Below are 19,780 nucleotides of genomic sequence, written 5' to 3'. Positions count from 1 at the left end.
ATTCCTGCCACACCCAGCTCCACTGCAGTCCATCAGAGTGATCACCCTGCTGGGTTGGGTTTTTTTACTGCACACCACAAAATTTTGGGCAGCATTCAGCCGGCAGGAAAACTCCCACCAGTGAATAACTTTCATGCAGAATTGCTCCTGGGGTGCTTTATGGGATGCGCTGGTAGGACTGTGTGTGTCTTGTAACCGCCCAGCAGTGATTTCCAAATGCTGCACAAGGACTTCCTTAAGAGCAGTGTTTTCCTCCTCTACCTTCTGTGCTGCTGCAGGTTAACAGCATTCTTTGGGTTAATATAACATTTTTTCCTTTTTTTGTGAAATGGTTGGTCTACAAGCTTAAACACATGCTGCCAAACTCAGTTCAGGAGCCAGGTGTAAACTGGGAAGCTGGAAGAGAAAACTCTGTTCCATTTTCAGAGGGAAGTTGGAAGGAAATGCTAAATGCCAATGAAATTTTCTCCTTTTGCTGAGAGAGAGGGAGAATTGTCCTCTAACTGACCTTGTAAGGTTAGTATTGATTTAAGGTCAAGTGCCACAGGACACAGCCGGCATCGCTGGAACAAGTCACGTGTCTTGTATTTACTTAGACTAGGTGGAAACCAGATTTCCCTGATACCTTCTTATTCTGGCAATATTGGATTTGAAAGACATAGAAACATAGATTGCAAATTTGTTATACTAGAGATGGGTTACAAGTGCAGTAGTTCTGTGGTATAGTGTGATGAAGAGGTGTGGGCAAGGATAACTTCAGGGAGGTTTTCCATTGTTTTTTAGACACTCTGTATTAATGTTGGGTCTGACGAGAGATTCAGGTGGCTTTTATTCTTGCTGATATTTAATGAAAAAGTTTCAAACCTGCTGGGAATCTAAATGGTATCCAAATATCAGACTTTATTTCACTATGGCTCCACATACTCAGAAGTTTTCTCTTTAACAAAGTGGTAAGTTAGGGTTTTGAAGAAGAAAACACTGGTTGTAGTTTGCAGATAATTCTCCCTTGCTAGAAGGTTCATGAACCAAGCATCAGATCCGTACAGTGGGACCCCAGAATTAGCAGGATTTCATTACTTCCATGAAAATGCCATTTTCCAGCTGTGGAATGAACTGCAGAGAGGATCCTGGCTATACAACTTTTGAGAGATCACCGGGGCTGAACTGGATGGCTTTCACTCCAGCTGTCAGAGTTGCTGGTGCAAGGATGGATAGCAAAGTAACGGCACTGTGAAGTACATCCAGCTGAGCAAAAGGGAGATATGCCCCAGTAATCAGACAGTTAAATTTGCATGGATCCAAATAGTTTAAATTGTGTTTAAGCTCCTGGTGTCTGCAGTTCTGTTCAGCTGAATGACCTGACTGACCTCTGCCGCCGTTGCATTCACAGCCTCCTGCTGTCCTTTTGGCTCTTCCCTGGAATCTGGGATCTGGGAATGTCACTGAATTGAAGATAACAGTCCACAATTTTGAAACCCATTAAATGCAATTACTATTCTGTATGAGACCTGAGTTTCTCTTGGCCTTGTAAGCTGGAAAGCTGAGAAGAGAGGATAACACTGAAGTGCTGTATGACTGCATTAGTATGGGAGTTTATAACTTTATATTTTGTTAACTAGCCTGGCTAGATCCAAAAATATTACTGAATTATGGAAGTGTTTCAGGTGCTAAATGTGACAGCGTATGAAGCAAAATGGAAAAGAAGACAGGCTGGTGGAAGGGAGCTGTGTACTTTGACCCTACTTTTACAAAGATACTGGCAAAATTAAAGCCTTGGCTAACAAAGGAATTACTGACTGTTTAGTGCTGGATGTGGGATTGCAGCTGTAAGCTCACAGCAAGGCTCAGGGCTCTTGGTTTTGCTGTGGTTGCTGTAAGTGATGGGGCTCACATCAGAGGCTGATGTATGGTGTCAGTCACATTTTACAATGCAGTTTGCACTTCTATCCACCTTAAAAATGGTGCCTATCTCTTAGGCACACAAATTCATTGTAAAAGTTAGGCTATAGGTAATGCGACCAGGGTTCAGTTATCACAAAGGTAATAATTCAGTCACTTCTTGTTTAGGAAAATTCTCAATATCCTTCTGAGTAGCAATTATACACGCACACAGTCTTTTAAAAATATATTTATATATATTTATATATGCACACCCACGAGCTATAATTTTTAAAGGGTTCTGTTTTCCTTCCAACAAAAACAGCACATGGTTTTCTGCACTACCTTTACTCCCCAAGTTCATTATGTTTTTTTTTTCTCTGGGTGGGGCAGGCGAACAACCTGAAGCAGCCTTGGAACATGCTGGCCAGCTGCCATGCAGCTGGGAATCCCTGCAGATACTTTTCTTCCCAAGTTTTTCAGGCTGTTGAAGACAAATCTGTAGGGTTAAGACAGCAAAGTATTCCATTTAAGAGCATAATTAAGAATAGCTTTCATGAAACGCGTAGCACGTAGGCCATAAACCCAACAATTAAAGCGGTCTTAAACTTTAAGAAGCCAGTAAAAAGGAGGAGAACTGAGGCTACTGCAGGAGTTTTTTTAGTTGTTTCATTTGTAGCTATATGAAAGGCTTGTGTTATCTGATCTCAGCAGCAATCAGTATCTTGTTAGTGGGAACGGACCAAATATTTTCATGTACCTCATTAGCAGTTTCTCCTGAAATAGTCAAATTGGGCAGTTGCTGTGATAAAAGTGCAAAGGACTGACTTGGAATGTGGTCATTTCACTGCTGAAATCTTGGTGCACTGAAGCAGTGACATGCATGCAAGATTTTCAGGTTGCTCCTTTGCACCAGAGGACTTAGAGCACTTGCAACAAGCCAGAGCCTCAGTGCAGTCGCGTAAAATTAAATGGCAAAGAAAAGAAACAGCTTTTACGCTAAGGAAGCAAGGTCCATATATGGACCTGAAATATTTGAGTACCTCCCAAGTATTTATCAACACTGGCATGAGGGAAAGAAGCATTGCCTATTCTAGGCTTGTGGATGGAAACGGCAGGCAAGATTTTGACACATAAAACTGAAGGAAGAAGTGCATGGCCTTGAAAACTCAACGTGCAGCTTCTGAGTTCTGGTCCAGTAACTAAGCCAAGATGTAAAGCTCTTAGAAGCCTGTACCACCCTCTTAGAAGCCTGTACCACCTTCTTTCCCTCTTCCTTTTTTATTTCCTAAATCCCTTGGCATAGGTTGCATGTGGGTTGGAGTGGGAGTGGGACAGGGCTCTCCAAGGACCGCAGCATCATCAGGGACTTTTTGATTGTGCAGGAAAGCATGCCAAGGGATTATGTTAATGGACCAGAGCTTTGCTAACCTTGCCAAAGGTGAACCCATCTGCAGGACAAGCTCCTTTTCTAATAGGGGAGCAGAGGTCTTTTTGCCATAGTAAGGGGATGGAAATGAGCTTTTCTGGCTTGATATATTTAAGGAGTTAGCTCCTCAGGTTGGGAGAAAGGCAGTTTCTTTGGTGTTCTGCTGGGTATTTGAGGGAGTCACAGATCAATGCAGCAAGTGGTGAGAAAAGGAGTAAATTTTAACATATTTCACTTTACACTCAGGTCATCCACAACATTCTTCAAAAGCCAGTGTAAATACATCAACTTTCCTTTAAAAAAAATTACCTTGTCCTGTTTGGGTCAAATAATTGCTATTCCAGCTTGTTTCCCCACCCCCTTGCCTCCCACTTACTGCCCCTCTACCACCACAGGAGCAATCTGCTGGAGGCAGATGCCAGCTGCCAAACCTGGTCTAAAACCTGTCCCATCTTCTTACTGGTCTCCAAAACCAGGAACCAGGTGGATGAGGTATCCCAGGGTGAGGATGCTGACTGTCAAAAAAATGACATTCAAAAATAGAAGCATCAGTTGGAGTTAACAAAGCACCAGTCTTTTCCCTAACGGATGTTGCATCTAGACACAGAGCTGTTGGGCACATGGGTGAAATCAGTGGCCTTGGTGGCAGAGATCGTAGGAGCCATAGGTCATGTTATCAGCACAGGTATGAAAATGAAAACTATATGGCTGTGTCCCACCAGATTACCATTCTAATGGGCAGGGATGGTATTCAGGGGACCTAAATTTGGCTTATAGGCATCCACTAGTATTCATATGTAATTGCAAGCCTAGACAAATTACCACGAGGTGATGGAAATGTGCAGATAATCAGTAGAATTCACAAAGTACTGAGTAGTTGCTGCTTTCCTAGTTTTCCTTCAAATAGACGAGTTTCTGCAAGAAAATATCTGAAGACAATGTTACTTTTGGGACCGCTGGAGGCTTTGGCTGCTGCCATGAAAGTTAATGGTAAATCCCACAGGAAGTTGTATTGCCAGTGGCAATTTTAAGTGTGGAAGGAGAAGCGACAGTTTGTGTGGATTACTTTTGTGGGAGGATGAGAAGGAAGATAGTATTGAGCGGCTCAGACTTCATACTAGAGCTTGAAATTTAATGGGAATTCCACAGAAGTTAAAAATAAGTCCAGAAAGGATCCTTGGGGAACAGGAGAACTACACAGAAACTTATAGGTGGCTTTCTTTTGTCTGTATCTGTTAATTGCTAATCCTTACAGACCATCTGGGAAAGGTACAGAGAAGAAAACAAAAATTGTCTTGGATGGAAGCAGATCAATTCTTATACAGTAGAAAATTAGGTGAAGTATTTTGCTTAATTTTGAGTGTCAAAAGATTGAAGTTGCCATTGGTAAAATCCAGAAATGTGTTTTTATTAGACAGTAGAAAGGTAACTGGATCCATTTATAGAAGTTCTAGCCCTGTTTCCTGTACCAGGATGCTGCCTTAAGGACTCAGGTAGAAAATAGTCTTACAAATAGTCTTAAAAATCTTGTTTCTCTATTTCTGTGAATGCCTTGTGTATTTCTGCTGTTGTATGGGCAGCATATCTAAGCATGGGTTCTGTCAGCCATTGTGAAATACTCAGAGCAATAGGGGATGGACCTGAGGCATGTTTGTACTGCCTTCCATGTGTGGGTCTGGTGTATCCATAAAATAAAGCCAGTGAAGGGAAAATCGCAGCGTGTGTTTTGTGAGATCTGTCCAGCTGCAAAAGGGATTAACTGCTCCCAGATGCCTCTGCCCTGAAGATACTTGCTACCTTCCTTGGTCTGGCCTCAAAACTGCTGTCAAGTAGGATTCATGAGGCTGCTTGCTTAGGTATTAAATAAAATCTGGTTGTATTAGAGAAAGGGAGACTCAAGGTTCAAATATTAGCATTTGAATTTCAAAACCGATGCAAAAATAATGTCTGAAAACAAAGGACAGTTTTACATAATGCAGGATAAAGAAAACTACCTTTTTTTTAATTTGGGGTAGAAAAGGCCTGTTCTCTTGTCATGTTCTATAGGATGCTGGGAAAACATCCACATACAGAGCTTTCCTTAAGGAGGATTTTCTTTCTCTAACGGGTGGGCTCCTCTTGGAGCTTAGTCCTCTACGGGTTGAGTTTGCCTCTGGTGAGCTTACGTGGTATCTTGGAGATGAACAATTCCAAGGCAATTTCCTTTGCATGTCCTTTTTCTTATCACCTATCATGTGCCCAGTTTTGCCTAGGTTTGAGTGCCCTGCAGCACCTTTGTGGGTGCTGCTGCATGTCTTGGCAGCTCTGTAGCCAACAGTGTCATGGTGGTGCATGATTGACATCTAACCATGCCATGGTGACCTCCTCGTGAGGACATTACAGCTGTTGGCACTCTTCCTAAGCAGTGACTGGTTTAATCAATGTCTAACACATGACAGGTCACACCTAGCTGGGACTCGGCCACACCCTGAGGATGGAAAAGCTAATTTTGGAATTTGCCAGCAGGTCTGGGAACAACACATTGTAGCTTGGTGTCTGTTATAAGTCCAATGCAAGGTGCACAACTTTTGCTTACATTCTGTAGTGGCCTTTCTGCTTCCAAATGACCCCCTCCCTGGAGAGATCCCCAGCAGATGCTGGAGCAGCTGTTCTGTGGAAAGGGTATGGGAGGAGGTGTAGGGGGAGTGGAGTCTTCCACTGTGGGGGCTTTTTTGACTCCTTGTGATGGGCACTTGGTTTATCCCCAAATCTCTCAGGTGCTTCCAGAGTAACTTCTTGTGAGGTTATGATGTGCTGCCTTTGAAAGCCCCTTGGAATTGCTGGTGTTTCAGGGACAGGGTGGGGTCCTGATGATGTGAGCTGAAGTGGTACCCATCTCCTTTCATTTGAGGTAGCAGCTGAAGCTACACTTGTGGGGTTTTTTTTCCCATAAGTTTCTCCTAGTAGCAGAGGAATTTTGAGTGTCATTTTCCCTCTTGGCTAATTTTATTACAAAAGCCTTAAAACATTTTGTTCATGGGTTATTTGAACTTCCCATGTTCTTTTAACACTTTGGAGACCTGATGCCCCAGTGCATCCACCCCCTATGGGCAGTGGCCTTGGAGTGCTGCTTGACTCACTGCAGTCTCTTGGTCACTGTCCCCAACTGCATAAGAGAAAGAGTGCCTGGGATGATGGGTTGATCTCTATGTTGGTATTTGGAAACCCAAGGCCATTCCATTCTTGTTTCATGGGTCTTTTTCCTGAGGTAGCTCGAACAGTCAAGCCCATCCACTATGAGGGGGGACTTCCATCCTGGGCAGAAACTCAGTGTTGGGACTGGATCCGTGCTGTCTAAATACTTCTCTCAAAAAAAAAACCAAACCACCCTGACAAGATGGTATGATGCTCACAAAAGGTTTTGTTTTTGTTTTGTTACCATTGCAGTGACAGCTATATCGTGCGAGTCAAAGCTGTGGTTATGACCCGAGATGACTCTAGTGGGGGCTGGTTGCCGCAAGAAGGAGGCGGTCTCAGTAGAGTTGGCGTCTGCAAGGTCACGTACCCGGAGGGCAATGGAAGAAGTGGATTTCTAATCCATGGTGAAAGGCAGAAAGACAAACTGGTAATAGAACCTAATTCAACTTTTGTCTGTTCTTATAATGAGAGTTATCCCAGATCTATTGCTGTTGTGTTCTTGTGCAAGTTTTTTTTTTAAATTAAAAAAAAAACCACAAAAAACAGGTATGTGCAGATAGCACCAGATGGGGCAAAACAAACCCATCCTCCTCTAGAACTGCCATCTTCTGCTGTCTAGGTTGTCATGCTGCCACCTGGAAGGAGCAGATAAATTTTTGACATCCATGTGCAAAGATGTCCATTGATGATTGAAAAAGGGCCTGGGTTGTTTTTTGTTTGGATTTGTTGTTTTGTTGTTTTGGTATTTTTCCTAAGACCTAGCAGAGGTACCTGAGAAGTGAATCAAAGTGTAAAGAACCCATGAAGCCAGTCACATTTCACTGAGTAATGCAGTGCAAGCCTTTAAAATGGCAATGAATTATTTATGCTGCGTGCCGTTCAGGGTTTGAAGGAGCCGAGTGAGAATATGAAGACAAGTTGTCTCTTATGAATTGACGCACTCAGTTTCTCCTGCTAGCTGTTTATCTGAAAAGGAGCTCTCTTGCTTCCCCACACAAATCAAATTTATAAAACCTTTCCCCTATTTCCAGGGTCCGTTTTAGATGCTACAGTTTGTAAACTGCTTTCTCTATATCTGCTCCTGTGAAGAGATGGGCTAGCTTTAAAATATGCTCCCTGCACAGGCTCTGTGAGCTCAATCTTTGAACAAAAAAATGCATTATTTGAGTCAGAAATTATCTCACTTTCAAAAATACATGCTGTTTGAAGTACAGTTTGTCTTTTGCAGTACTATTTTGCTTTTTTTTGACACTAGTTTGGAGCCATTCTTATGGTTTCAGGGGATGGGGTAAGACATACAAGCCATTCCTCTTCTCCCTGAGCATCACCCTAGGGCTGTCTTTTGGCACAGCGAAGATTGAGATAAGATCCTGGCTGGGGGTGAGGGAGAAAAAAAGGTGAGGGGGAGTGTTGCAGCACCTCCTTAAATCTGCTGCTGGCAGATAAAATTTCTGTTGAGCAAAATTCTTGAGGGAAGAGGTTCTCTCTCCACCCAAGCCCTCACTAGCTGTAATCTGTGCCATGTTGGATCTGAGTCCAAAATAGGCACTTAGGGTAGGGAGAAAAGACCTTCCCAAAGCATAAGCAAAGATGAATGTGTGATGGTTATGAGAACAATTACAGTGTCTGGTGTTTATTAGTCATGGTTTGGTAGGGAAGGATGTTCCTCTACATGAGGCATGACTTGGCTTGCTTTTAAGTTGGGGCTCAGACTCTGCTGGCTCTGTCTGTCCTTGGGGTGGGAAAAGTGACTTTGTTCCTCTTTTGGGACTTGTGCCCTCCCAGGTGGTGCTTGAGTGCTTTGTGAAGAAGGACCTGGTGTACACAAAGGCGAACCCCACCTTCCACCACTGGAAAGTTGACAACAGAAAGTTTGGGCTAACTTTTCAGAGCCCTGCCGACGCTCGAGCCTTTGACAGAGGAGTGAGGAAAGCCATTGAGGACCTCATCGAAGGTAACGCAGGGGTGGCCACTTCCACCTTTGGAAAAACAGGGAAGGGGTTGAGTCATGGAGCTGGGAAAGAGGGATGGATTTAAAATCGGGTTTTGGCCTTGGACATGTCTTGTGCACCTGTCTAAGTGTAGCTGGGCACTTGTCCTGCGCTGAGCAAACCCCAGCTCTACTTTAAAGAACTGAGTTTTCTTATTCCTTAAGGAGAAGGGATTTCAGTCCAAGTGTTTTCTAATCTTGTCTGGCCTGGTCTGACCAGACTTTCCCCACTTACTTATCATCAAGTCTGTCATTGCTGCTTTTTTTTGATGGGCTTGGGTTTCACACTAGCAATGGCCATTCAGACAATCCAAGCTCTTCTTTAGATGCAGTCAGATCTCATATTGCAGAATCTTTGTTAAATCATAGTATGAATTCCTGCCTGGAGTTGAATAAAACTTTGTTTTGTGTTTGGTTTTTTGCACTAATTACTTTTGTCTGCATCCGCTTAGTTGTATGGGTAGTTCTTGAAGACTTTGTGTTTTGGGTTGTTTTGGGTTTTTTTTTAATTTTGTAGAAAATGTGTTTGAATTGCCTGTACTTTGAAGTTGTCATCGTTTTTTCCTTTTCACATTTCATTGCAATCAGGCGATCTTAATACCGTTATAATTCAGTCGTACTTTATTTTAATGAAAGTTGAGTCTTCTTGGTGTTTTTGCTTGCTTTTTTTTTCTTCCTAACTATGCCACTTTATGTAGGGACTCAGTGGTCCAAAGCCTTTCTCCTTCTCACCCAGTGTGACTGGCATATTTTTATATACAGATGGTATTGGTTTTTGAGGATACTAGCTCAAATATATATATACAGATGTGGATTCTTTTTGAGGACATTAGCTCTATAAGACAGCTTAACCTTCTGGATGCCCTGTCCTTGCTTTAACATGGAAATGGTAGATACTGGGAGAGAATTAGTTCCCCAGGTCTCTTTCCTGGTAAATACCTTATGAGTTAGAAGAAGGATCTTCTCAACTGTTAATTCATTTGCTTTTTCCTGTGCTATCAATGTGAAGAAGTTAGTTATGCCTTCTGTTTCTCTTCTCCTTGCTTACTACAACTGGGAAGCATTTTGAGTCATAAAAGTGATGTTTTATGTGAGTAGCACAGGATTGTGCAAGGTTTCAAGGAGATGATAACTCAGCTGTATGGAGTGGTATTTTGGAGATGCTGGTACGTGGCAACTCCTCTTTGGCTTTCTGATCCATTTTACAGTGGAGGTATTTAAAACCAGGTTCTGCTGTATCTCGGATACTTCAAAAATCAGCAAATCTATATTTATCGCATTAACAGCACAGGCTGATCCTCATGAATGTGTTCCTCCTTAACTTCCAAATAAGGCTTTCTGAGTGAAAAACAATAACTGGCTCGTGCACACATCATTCATATTTTGTTCATGTAGTTGATCCGATTTAGCGGGTAATATTAAGCACAGCAAACCGTGCATTTGAAACTTCACTTCATTAAATCACTGCTTTATTATTAATATTTAACCAATAGTTTGTTCCCTGTAGCATCAGAAGTAGAGAAGCTTTGTGCACAAGTACAGGAAACGTGTGCAGCTTGATAGAGTGTCTAGCTTTTTTACTCTTAAAGCTAATGTAGCAAATGGAACAAATGTTTTCACGTTACTTAGTGTTTTAAGTGGGCTTTCACACTTAACTGTGCACATCTTCGTGATGATGCAACCGAGAGCAGCCAAGGCTGGTGCAGATAGTATTACATAAAGCACATTATTTTTAAAAATTTCCAGAATGAATGTGGTACAAACTGTTCAACTACTTTAGTTAAGGGATGTGGTGTGGCCCTAATTCAATATGACAGTTGGCTTACATTAAAAAAAAAAAAAAAAAAAAAGTCTTTGACTTGGGGTTTCTTCCCCCACCAGACCATCTTGCTTCACCCACCCTCCTTGGCAGCCTTATGAGGGGTGAGGCTGGTCAGGAAGGGGATTCAGGACCCTCAGTCAGTGGTGGAGAGAAGGGTCACCCCCTTTTAACCACAACATAGACTGAATACCAAGTCCAGTGATGGCATCTATCACCTTCCTCACAGCCCTTTTGCTCTAATCAGGCTATCAAGTGATAATGGGGAGGGAGGATACTCATTGAGTGGGGACAGAGGTTGGAATAATGTTTTTTTAACAATTGCCATGTAGTTAATGAGAACTGTACCCCAGTATTTTGCTCTTGTCTGTGGTATTTACACATTTCAGCTCCTTTCACATACTTTACTTAGGTGGAGCAAAGGGACTCTCTGAGAAATAGCTGATAACAGAGAAGACATTTTCAATATATGACAACTTCCAAAATTAGAAGAAGAAAAAAACTCCTATCTAGCTCTTCGTTGTCAAAATGCAGTTTATTTTTTTTTATAAAAAGTCCTTTTTCCCTCGGATTTAGGGAATATGTGAAGAATAATTCATATATAGTTTATTGACAGCTGAGGATCTAGTCTTCAGCACTGATCAGTACGTAGTTTTACCATTCTTCAGAAATTAAAATCTTCTGTAATTGGAAATGTTAACTGCTATTTTTGACATAGTTAATTAGCATGGGCAGCCATACAGTTGCATGTCAAGAAACACCTTCTGATTTTACCTTTTCAACCCAGCTACCAGGAGATGGCTTTTTCTTCCTTAATTTGAGGCACTCTTTTTTACACATCTACAAAATACAAAGTTCTGAGAACCCAAATGTTTACCAGCCTGATAAAAACAAAAAAAAGGTTGTATGGAATGTCTTGTGTTCAAAAAGCTGTGTTTTTTGCTGTTTTTTTGTTTCTAGGGTCTACGACTTCTTCGTCAACGCTTCACAACGAGGCTGAGGTCGGTGATGATGATGTCTTCACAGTAAGTATATGTCACTCAAAGTCATTCTCCTTTATGGTCCTGTTTACATTGTCAAGTTGGAAAGGATTTTTCTTTTTACGCCCTGGGGTTGGCTCCCAGCCGCCAGCCTGTTTGGCCAGTGGGTGTGTTTTATTTGATGGAATTAAATTCTCTGCAGACTGTGAAGCCTTGGCTTCCTGTTGGCTTCCTGTAGCCACGTGAAAAGCATGACAGAGCAGATGTTATCGGGGCTAGAAGTGAGGAAATAATCACCCTCAAATTTCTTAGGCTTAGTCTGAGTTGTGCACACACCTCTTAATACTACTCTCTCCATCCTTGAGAAGCTTCCCACAAACTCAAGTAGGGGGCTGCTGCTCTTATTTATACTTAAATAAGATTTTGAATTACAGTTGTTAACAAAAACCAACTTCAGAGGTGTTTCACTTATGCATGAAATGTAGAAAGTTCAAACAAGTTGTTTTTCAGCTGGAGGAAGGCACAGTAGCATGCCATCTATCTAACCAGTGGTGACTTAAATAGGAGTGAGTTGCTTGCGTTTCATTTGTGCTAATGTCTAAAGTGTGTTTTGGAGCCTTCCTGAAACAGAAGAAGCTACTATCCCTGCTACACTTGCACACTTTATATATTTTATTTTTTTTCCTTTAGCTACTATCCCTGCTACACTTGCACACTTTAAAAGGAAAAAAAAAATATATATAAAGTCAGATGAAATTGTAATCTGATCTCGGATATTCCATGGGCTGAAAAGCAGATACTTACAATGAATACTTTCTCTTATTAAATTTATTTGCTCATCTCTGATCACAACACCCCCACACACACGTGTACGTGTGTTAGTTATATTATAAATTCCCTCTTGTCCCACGGCACAGGTGGGGACTGGATGGCAGGAGGGTGGAAGGTCGGACATCCTCAGCACAGTAGCAGCAATCTGAATTACAGTTGTCTTTGGGATACTTCCCTACATCTTTAGGGTGAACGAGGAAAAGCTGAGGAGAGACATCAAGCTGTTTGAAAAAGGGCACTGGGAACCACCTGAAGCCAAAATGTGTTCCTGAGGGTGATGTTTCATGGATATGGGACCAGGGCAGGCTCCCTGCTGCATTTTGTCCGGATCCTCCCAGCAGCTGGCATGTTCTCCACATCTGTCCTTTTGTCACTGCTCCGGGAGACAAACAACAGCAGGCAGGGTTAAAAGGTGACTTCCTGCACTCCGCAGCAAAACTGTCATTAGCAGCTGCTTCCCAACTACCTGCCAGAAGTGATTTATAGGCATTGGGATGGGACGGACCTGAGGGAGGCACTGCTGGAGCCAGAGCAGTTTACCAATTTGTGCTGTTTTGTCCCCAGATTCCCTGGGTGAGCTGTGCTCTGCTGGGGCTGGATGTCACAGTGGACTTGTGTGCAGCCCTTCTCTGTTTGTTGGAAAGGGGACAACTGTCAAAATATGACTTGGGCAAACCTGTGCCAGCTCTTGTTGGGCTCGATGAAGAAATACTGTTAGAGCAGTGAAAAGTAGTCTGTGGAAATAGGAAGGGATTATTTTAGCTAAAATACAACCGGCTGATGTTCAGGGACCTGGGAGTGCTCCTGAATTTCTCTACAAGTTCAGTCTTGTGGCTGAGTGTTGATTTTTAAACTTGTAGGGTGCTTTTTACCAGAGGAAGAAGCTGTTGCCTTTTTAAGTAGGTGTTGCTTTACATTAGGAAAGTTGGATGGATGGTCCTCCAGCTGCATAAAAATGACTCGTACTCCTGCATTCAAAGTGAAGAGCCAAAACTTCGATTTGCCCCCCCTGCTTGACCCCTGGGGAAGTGACAGATAACACCCTGCTGTGCAGGTATTTATGGGTAGGATGCTCAGTGGAGAAGGAGGAACAAGCTACTCAATTAGCAAGGAGGGAAGCCTCAGCTGCCATTGGCAGCTTGCTGGGATCCAGGGTGACTTCACACCTGGAGTTGTGCCCTGCCTGGCAGCAATCTCTGCATGTTGTGTGATCTCCAGGGTGGTGAGAGGACTACACCAATAGTAGGAGCTTGCATGGTGCTGTTAGTCAACCTGTCATGTCAGGTTGTCCTGTTCCAAAAGCAAGGCTTTAGGAGCAACTTTTTCCTCAATACTACTTTGCTTTCTCTGGGTGAAGTCTCTCCTTTTACTGCAGTCCTAAGCTCTTTGAAGTTCTTGACTTCCCCTTTATCTAGGAATCCTAGTAGGTGATGGTGGAGTATGAAGTCTGCATAAGCCAGAAATAACAGACTGAAGTGTGGAGGGGTTTTAGACTGGAAGAAATTGATAGGGCTGTGATCTGTTTTATTTTTATCCTTCTGTTTCCTTCTTTTTTTGCACTTCTTTTCGACTTGCGGATTGTGGTCCATTTGGTCATCCTTACATAAAAAAACTTCATTAAAACTTCCCTATAAACTCTTCCCTCCAGCCACAGCAATACATGTTTGGGGTTGTTGGGTGTTTTTTGCTCTGTTTTAAAGAGAAAGCACAGTTGTTCTTTTTTATTTCCTAGGGTGGTTATTAAAATCTTCACAGTCCTCCCCCTCTCCCACACATGCATGAATAAACTTAACTGTGTGCGGCAGAATTTTCAAAAGCATCTGCATGATTGAGTCATTTAATCAGTCATTAACCCGTCTCTGAAAATCCCAGCCGTCGCTGCTGCGCTGCTGCCTCAAATATTTGGCCCGAGGTCCTGTCCCTCCTTGAAGATGTTTCAATCTGTTCAACCACAGCAGTCCAAAATTTCACTTTTCTTCTGCTGCTTTGCAGACGGCCACCCCAGCTTTATCTTGCACATCAGCACTGATGTTTGCACCATGTATTGTGTAATGGTACCAGCTATTTAATGGCCATGGCTTTAAAACAACCACCTCATTACATAAAAGCAGTGACCCTGATATGGCTGTTGGATATTGATTGACAAAGGGGTTTTTTTACCATCCCTGATCCTGTTAGCTTCAATATGGCTCTGTGGGGTGATGACTTTGTCTGTATTTTTGTGCTTCCAACTTGTACATCAGCCATTTTGTTTATTTGTCAGCCAGCATGCAACTCTTCCGGGCATCCTGCAAGTTATTTACATGGGGAAGAGAAGGTTTGCCCCAGCAGCAGAGCTCTCCCTCAGGCTATCATCTTGTGTGGCTTAATGGAGGATCATTTTCCTAAACCAGAAGGTGGAGGTTTTTTGTTCTTAAGGGGGTAAATTATCTGCAGCTGTGGGTATGTGACCCTTTGCTTGGGGAGTATTGCTGGTGTCTTCAGCCTTATATCCTCCTGTCACTGTAACTTGCAGTGCCAAGGCCATAGCTTGGGCAACAGTTCCTTGTCCCATACCTACCACGTAGGCTCCCCATCCATCATTCTGAAACATGGGTTGCATTTGTAAAAACAGGACTTTGCCATCTAATAATTTTCCTGTGAATTATACCTACAGCAACTAGATAAATTGATACAAACCCCTGCTCTGAAATCCATACCTAACAGGGAAGAAAGCAAAGGTGTATAGAAATGTCACTGACTTGAGGGGAAAACGCTTATTTCTAAAATGAAATCTCCATTTAGAAGTTTTAACAATATGTAGTTGTGTTTCTTTAATTCCAGATCCTCAGTAGAGCCTATAAATGTTTTCCATATGTTAGCAAATAAATTTCTTCTGTCTTGTACATTATAAATCGTCCTCTCAAGAGATGCAATCTGAGTAAGACTAGCCGTCCGTTCTGTCTCCACTGGGGGAAACATTGTCTTTGCAGCCATCTAAGATTGTTCTGTTTGTCTTCATCCATCCAGCCTGCATCTTCAGGCTTCTTTAATTAACATTCATTTCAGAAATAATGTTTAATAAGGACTAAATATTTAAGTTCCTTAGCCACAGAATTTGCTGTATAATTGAGTTCTTGCACAATTTTTTTTCCTTAATCTACACTTTTACTTTCAATTACAGATAATAATCCCACATGACCATGAAGTGAAAAATGTGAATTGATTCCAAGGAAGGAAAGGTCAATGTCTTCCAGAGTCTGCAGAGAGCCTGAAATATAGTCTCTTTTAGCAACCCATCTGAAAAAGCAGAAGTGTTCATTCTGAAACCGTATGACCAGTTCAGCTGAAACTGAAACATTGCTTATGAGTTTTTCAGATAAATTTTCGGCCTTGTGCCTGCTTTAGTGCTAAAGAAAGGGCACCCACTGGCAGGAGGAGCAACAGCTCCCACGTCAGTTCTAGTTTGTGAACCTAAAAATGACTGCAGTCTCCTGGGTTAACAGGAATGAAAGAGGGGAAGCAGCATAGCTCAACCTTACTAAGTTTGATATGCATGTTACATTCATAGCTGTTTTGTGTAATCATTAACAATTTTTTTTAATCAGGGTTTTTTTCAAAATGAGATAAGTAGAATTTTGCAGGTAGAGCAGACATGATCTAGAGGTGCATGGCTTAGCTACAGGGTGGTGTTTCAAATCACCTAGACTCGATCCATCTCTTGCAGACTCCTCGCAAAAAAAAAACAACACTAAACTGTCTTGGTTTCTCAACTACAAGACAGGGAAAATATTCTGCTTCACCAAGGTCATGTGGACAGATTTTTCTGCCACCACTTTTTTTCTCTGTACAGGGTCAGGGTGCTGGGATTCACAAGGGGCTTCCAGCAAAAGTCTTCAAACTCATGTATTCATCACAAAGTTGTGTGTTCGGAGTGATCCTGTGCTCCATGTTCTTTTTCTCAGCATGAACTTGTACTCATGTGCTCAGGTATGTTCAAGTTAGGAAGTTTGTGTGGCTTGGACACTGCTGACAGTCATTTAAAAGACAGACAATTATCCATTCTCCACTGTAGTATAGTGTGGGTTGTGGCAGATGTTAACATTATGGTCCTCCTTGCATGTCTTCTAGTTGCCTAATTAAAAAACCAAATTTCTCCCTGCTGCCTTTCCATGAAACCTTTTCCCTTACTTTCATCTCCCATGTGGGCCTCAAGCACATTATAGCCTCACTATTAAAATTTAAAAGATTTATGTTAGTTAGATAAACACTAAATCTAATTTTTCTTGCTGGCTTGGTCATTTCACATTCAGATGGTTCTTTTAAAGAACACTGTAGCTCTTTTTCTTTAAAGTATTTGTCTAGAAACCCAGTCCAGTTACTTTGGAATATACTTGTAAGTTCCATGTGATGCTGGAGCATCTCTCATCCCACCCTTCCATGGAAAACAATGTTCCTGAAAGTAGAGAAGCACTGACTGGCAAGATTTTCTTTCATGAGTTGCACTTAGGGAATGAGGAGCAGCAAGAGTCTGCAATTTCCTTTTTCTTAAGGCTAAGGTAAAGTAACAGAAAGAAAAAAAAGTCTGTTGGAAGAGCAGAGCTCTGTACAGGGGTTGTAGGGTGCGGTGCTTAGATTGTCACTGCAAGCAAATCCACCTTGTTTGCTCTGTAAGGCTGAGCAAAGCAATTAGGGGATTGTCACGGTGAAAGGACTAGATGGCCTTACCTATGGTTACTCTTCCTGCTCAGCAGCCACAGCTGTGCTGCGCATGTATGGCTGAAGGATTCTTTGCTGCTAGCCACATCCTCTGATGTCTGGGTTTTGGGCTTGCATTGTAAATCACAGCTATTCTAATTCAGATTTTAAGAGGACGGGGAAAAAGTGCTTGCCAAGAAGCAGGCTTGAATCCTTCCCTCAAAAAAGAAAATAAATTAAATTCTTTTCTGGCTTTGAGTGATGACCTGGACTAAGATTTATTTGTTTTTTTTTATAGTTGGGTTTCTCAAGTTATAAACAGTGCTCTGGGCATCCCCGTCCTACACTTGAACACTCCGCGCAACACCAACTTTGCAGTTGCTCATCATGTCTGGACATGGCTTTCACTCCTCACACTTCAGTGCTGTGAAATCTGCCTTGATTTGTTCCAGCAGACTGACTACTAAGGAAGTCCCAGAGTCTGAAGTCATTGGTTTATCCAAGCTTTAATTGTTCTTTTAATTCCTCCCATTAATACCAGAGTGTTTTAGCTTCTCGGTGGAATTCTTCCTGCTTTTATGCCAGGAGTCAGGAGGTAGGAAAGATGCCACTGAAGTAGTGAAAAGGTCCTGAATATCCAGCTATTTTAAGGATAGCTCCTTTTTATTCCTTTTCTCCTGCCTTTCTTCAGATCAACTTTGCCCACAACAAATTTCACGTCACTCAATGGGAATGGAAAATGGTGCTCTAAGAGATTTTTCAGTTGGGAATGTCAAGTGGAAAGTTTGTCTCTGGCTGTCAGGTTTTGTACAGTGTTATGTTTCTCCCTTTCCTCCAGGACCTCCTGTTTCTTTTAAGTGATGCTGGAAATCAGCCCATTTATTTTCTTACTCTTTCTACCGGTACAAGCTTTACTCACTCTGGTAGTTCATAGTGATTGTTGCTGAGGTGGAGGTCTCACTGCTGTGATCTGGGGTGGCAGCTGCTCTTCTCTTTAAGTCCTTCAAAAGGGACAATTACTGTCTACTTCAGCCTATAGATTGTCCTTGTTCCCTTGCAGTCTGTTGCCTGGACAGAAGTTTATACAAAAATGACTGTGGTGTGGAGATATGCAGTACCTAAAATCTGTTCTTTCTCATGTATGTTACAGATCCGTGAGATGTAAATCAAGTGAAGCTAAGGGGAACTGATAGGAGACAGAACTGTGGGGGAGATTGTAAGCCTTATTTGCTTTCTTTAAAAGAAAGGAGGGGGAAGCAGAGGCCTTGCACAGTTTATGTGTTGCTCTATTGTATTTATCATACTAGTTTTTTGCTTTCAGGTCAATCTTTGGTGGGCAAAGTAGGCTTTTCTTGCTACAGATCAGGAATATGCTGTTTAACACAATTCCCAAATGCTCTGAACTTCAGTTGCTTTGGCACTGCTTCAGTCTAAGGCTTTAAAACAGTAAAACAATTACTTATTTTTTCCCCCTTTTTTAAACCAAACTATTAGTCTGGTTGTTTTACCACACACAGTCTTCAAACTCCAGAGTCCCTGGCAAGGATGTGATCACCCGACCAGTACTGCTGTGCTTCCCAGGGTCTGGCAGTCACAGCTGTGCCAGGGGGCACATGTTGGAAATGCAGTCAGAAAATTCAGTCAAGTGCAGGCACCCATGTGCACTTTGTGGAAAAGGCAGGAAAGAGTTTGTTGTCATTAAAACAGACCCAAAAGAAAGGCTGTGATTTTTTTTTTTTAATTATTTTTTTTTTCCACATTATCTTAAGTATGGTGGGCAGTCCTTTCCTGCAAGTATCAGCCCACTGAGAGCTTGGTGCATTTGGGGTGTCTGATGACAAGTTGAGGAGCATCTGTCATTCAGTAACAAATTATTAAGCAGAAAATATCTGTATTGCCAGCAGAATATCCAAGTCCTGTTGTCATGTAGTTTTTATGTAGCTAATTATAGCAGTGACTTGGATGTGTGGAGCTACTGTGACTGTTTGACTCAGGATCAACAATTAAACCAGTGACAATAATGTTCTTATTCCCTCCCTCTCTCACCCAGGTAGGGAAGGAGAGAGAAAAATAGGACAGAGACTTTCCAGATTGAAAACTAAATTAGGCAGCTTTAATTAAATACTAATGATAAAAGAAATATGTATAAATATATACAAATGTGTTCAGGAGTGTGCAAAACCCCTGCTGCCTCCCTCCACCCCACCAACTCCCACAGCATCTCCTGAGTTGTGAGCGGCTCTGAAATGTCCCGGAGCTGCTGCAGAGAGCAGCAGAGCAGCCAGGAGCTGAGGGGAGAGTGGTGAGGGTCAGGGATGCACGAGCCTGGGGATCAGTGGTGATCGATAGATGGAGTCCTCCCTGGATGCTGGCCATGGATGGAAGAGAAGGGAAGAAGCAGCAGGAAGGAAGGGGCTTGACTTCTATGATCACTGACCTTAACACAGAGTCTTACGTGTATATATATTTATGGAGTATCTCTGGCTGACTTGGCTGTCCATCTAGTCTGCTCCTCCCTAGGGGAGGGTTGCAGATACAACTCTTCTACTCCTTTACTGTCCTAAGCAGAGCAGAGTGTCTTTGATGTCTCGGTGGTATCTATAAACATCCCAGTGTTACCAGTCCACTAGCTGGAAAACTTGTGTGCTTAAGAGTTCACTGAAGGAAAAAAAAAAAGAACAACACACCAGTAAAAATAAAATTGGCTTCATCCTGGCTCAAACCAGGACATCTACCTTGCTGAGGGTAAGCAGTTTCCCTTGCAATGCTTCTTCCTCTCAAAACCGTTTTTGTAGTGTATTTTCTGGCTCTGCACTGTTCCCACATACAAACACAGTTGGTCCTGAGCTGGGACCTACAGGAAACTGAAATACGATCTTCTGCCGTGATGGAAGTTTCCCCATAGCTGTGTCTTGCCAGAACTTCTAAGTATTGCACCAGTTAAGTATTGGGTTTTGCTCAGTTTGCCTCAGCAGTTCAAAGAAGATTTTTGTCTGGGT

The 19,780-nt window shown here is 42.3% G+C and overlaps 1 protein-coding gene across 1 annotated transcript in view; it reads left to right on the top strand.

Annotated features, from left to right (window-relative positions):
• The window catches only part of SPRED2 (sprouty-related, EVH1 domain containing 2), a 40,546-nt gene that overhangs the window by 3,229 nt on the left and 17,537 nt on the right, over positions 1–19,780 (top strand). The window contains exons 2-4 of the mRNA XM_009993446.1: positions 6,734–6,911; positions 8,270–8,438; positions 11,254–11,318. Of these exons, the coding sequence (XP_009991748.1) occupies positions 6,734–6,911; positions 8,270–8,438; positions 11,254–11,318 (412 nt within the window). The remainder of the gene's footprint in view (positions 1–6,733; positions 6,912–8,269; positions 8,439–11,253; positions 11,319–19,780) is intronic.

Source organism: Chaetura pelagica, unplaced genomic scaffold (genome assembly GCF_000747805.2).
Source record: "Chaetura pelagica isolate M959 unplaced genomic scaffold, ChaPel_1.0 scaffold472, whole genome shotgun sequence".
Classification (NCBI taxonomy): Eukaryota; Metazoa; Chordata; class Aves; order Apodiformes; family Apodidae; genus Chaetura; species Chaetura pelagica.
The sequence above is the reverse complement of the archived record's forward strand: the minus strand, read 5'-3'. Positions and strand labels throughout refer to the sequence as shown.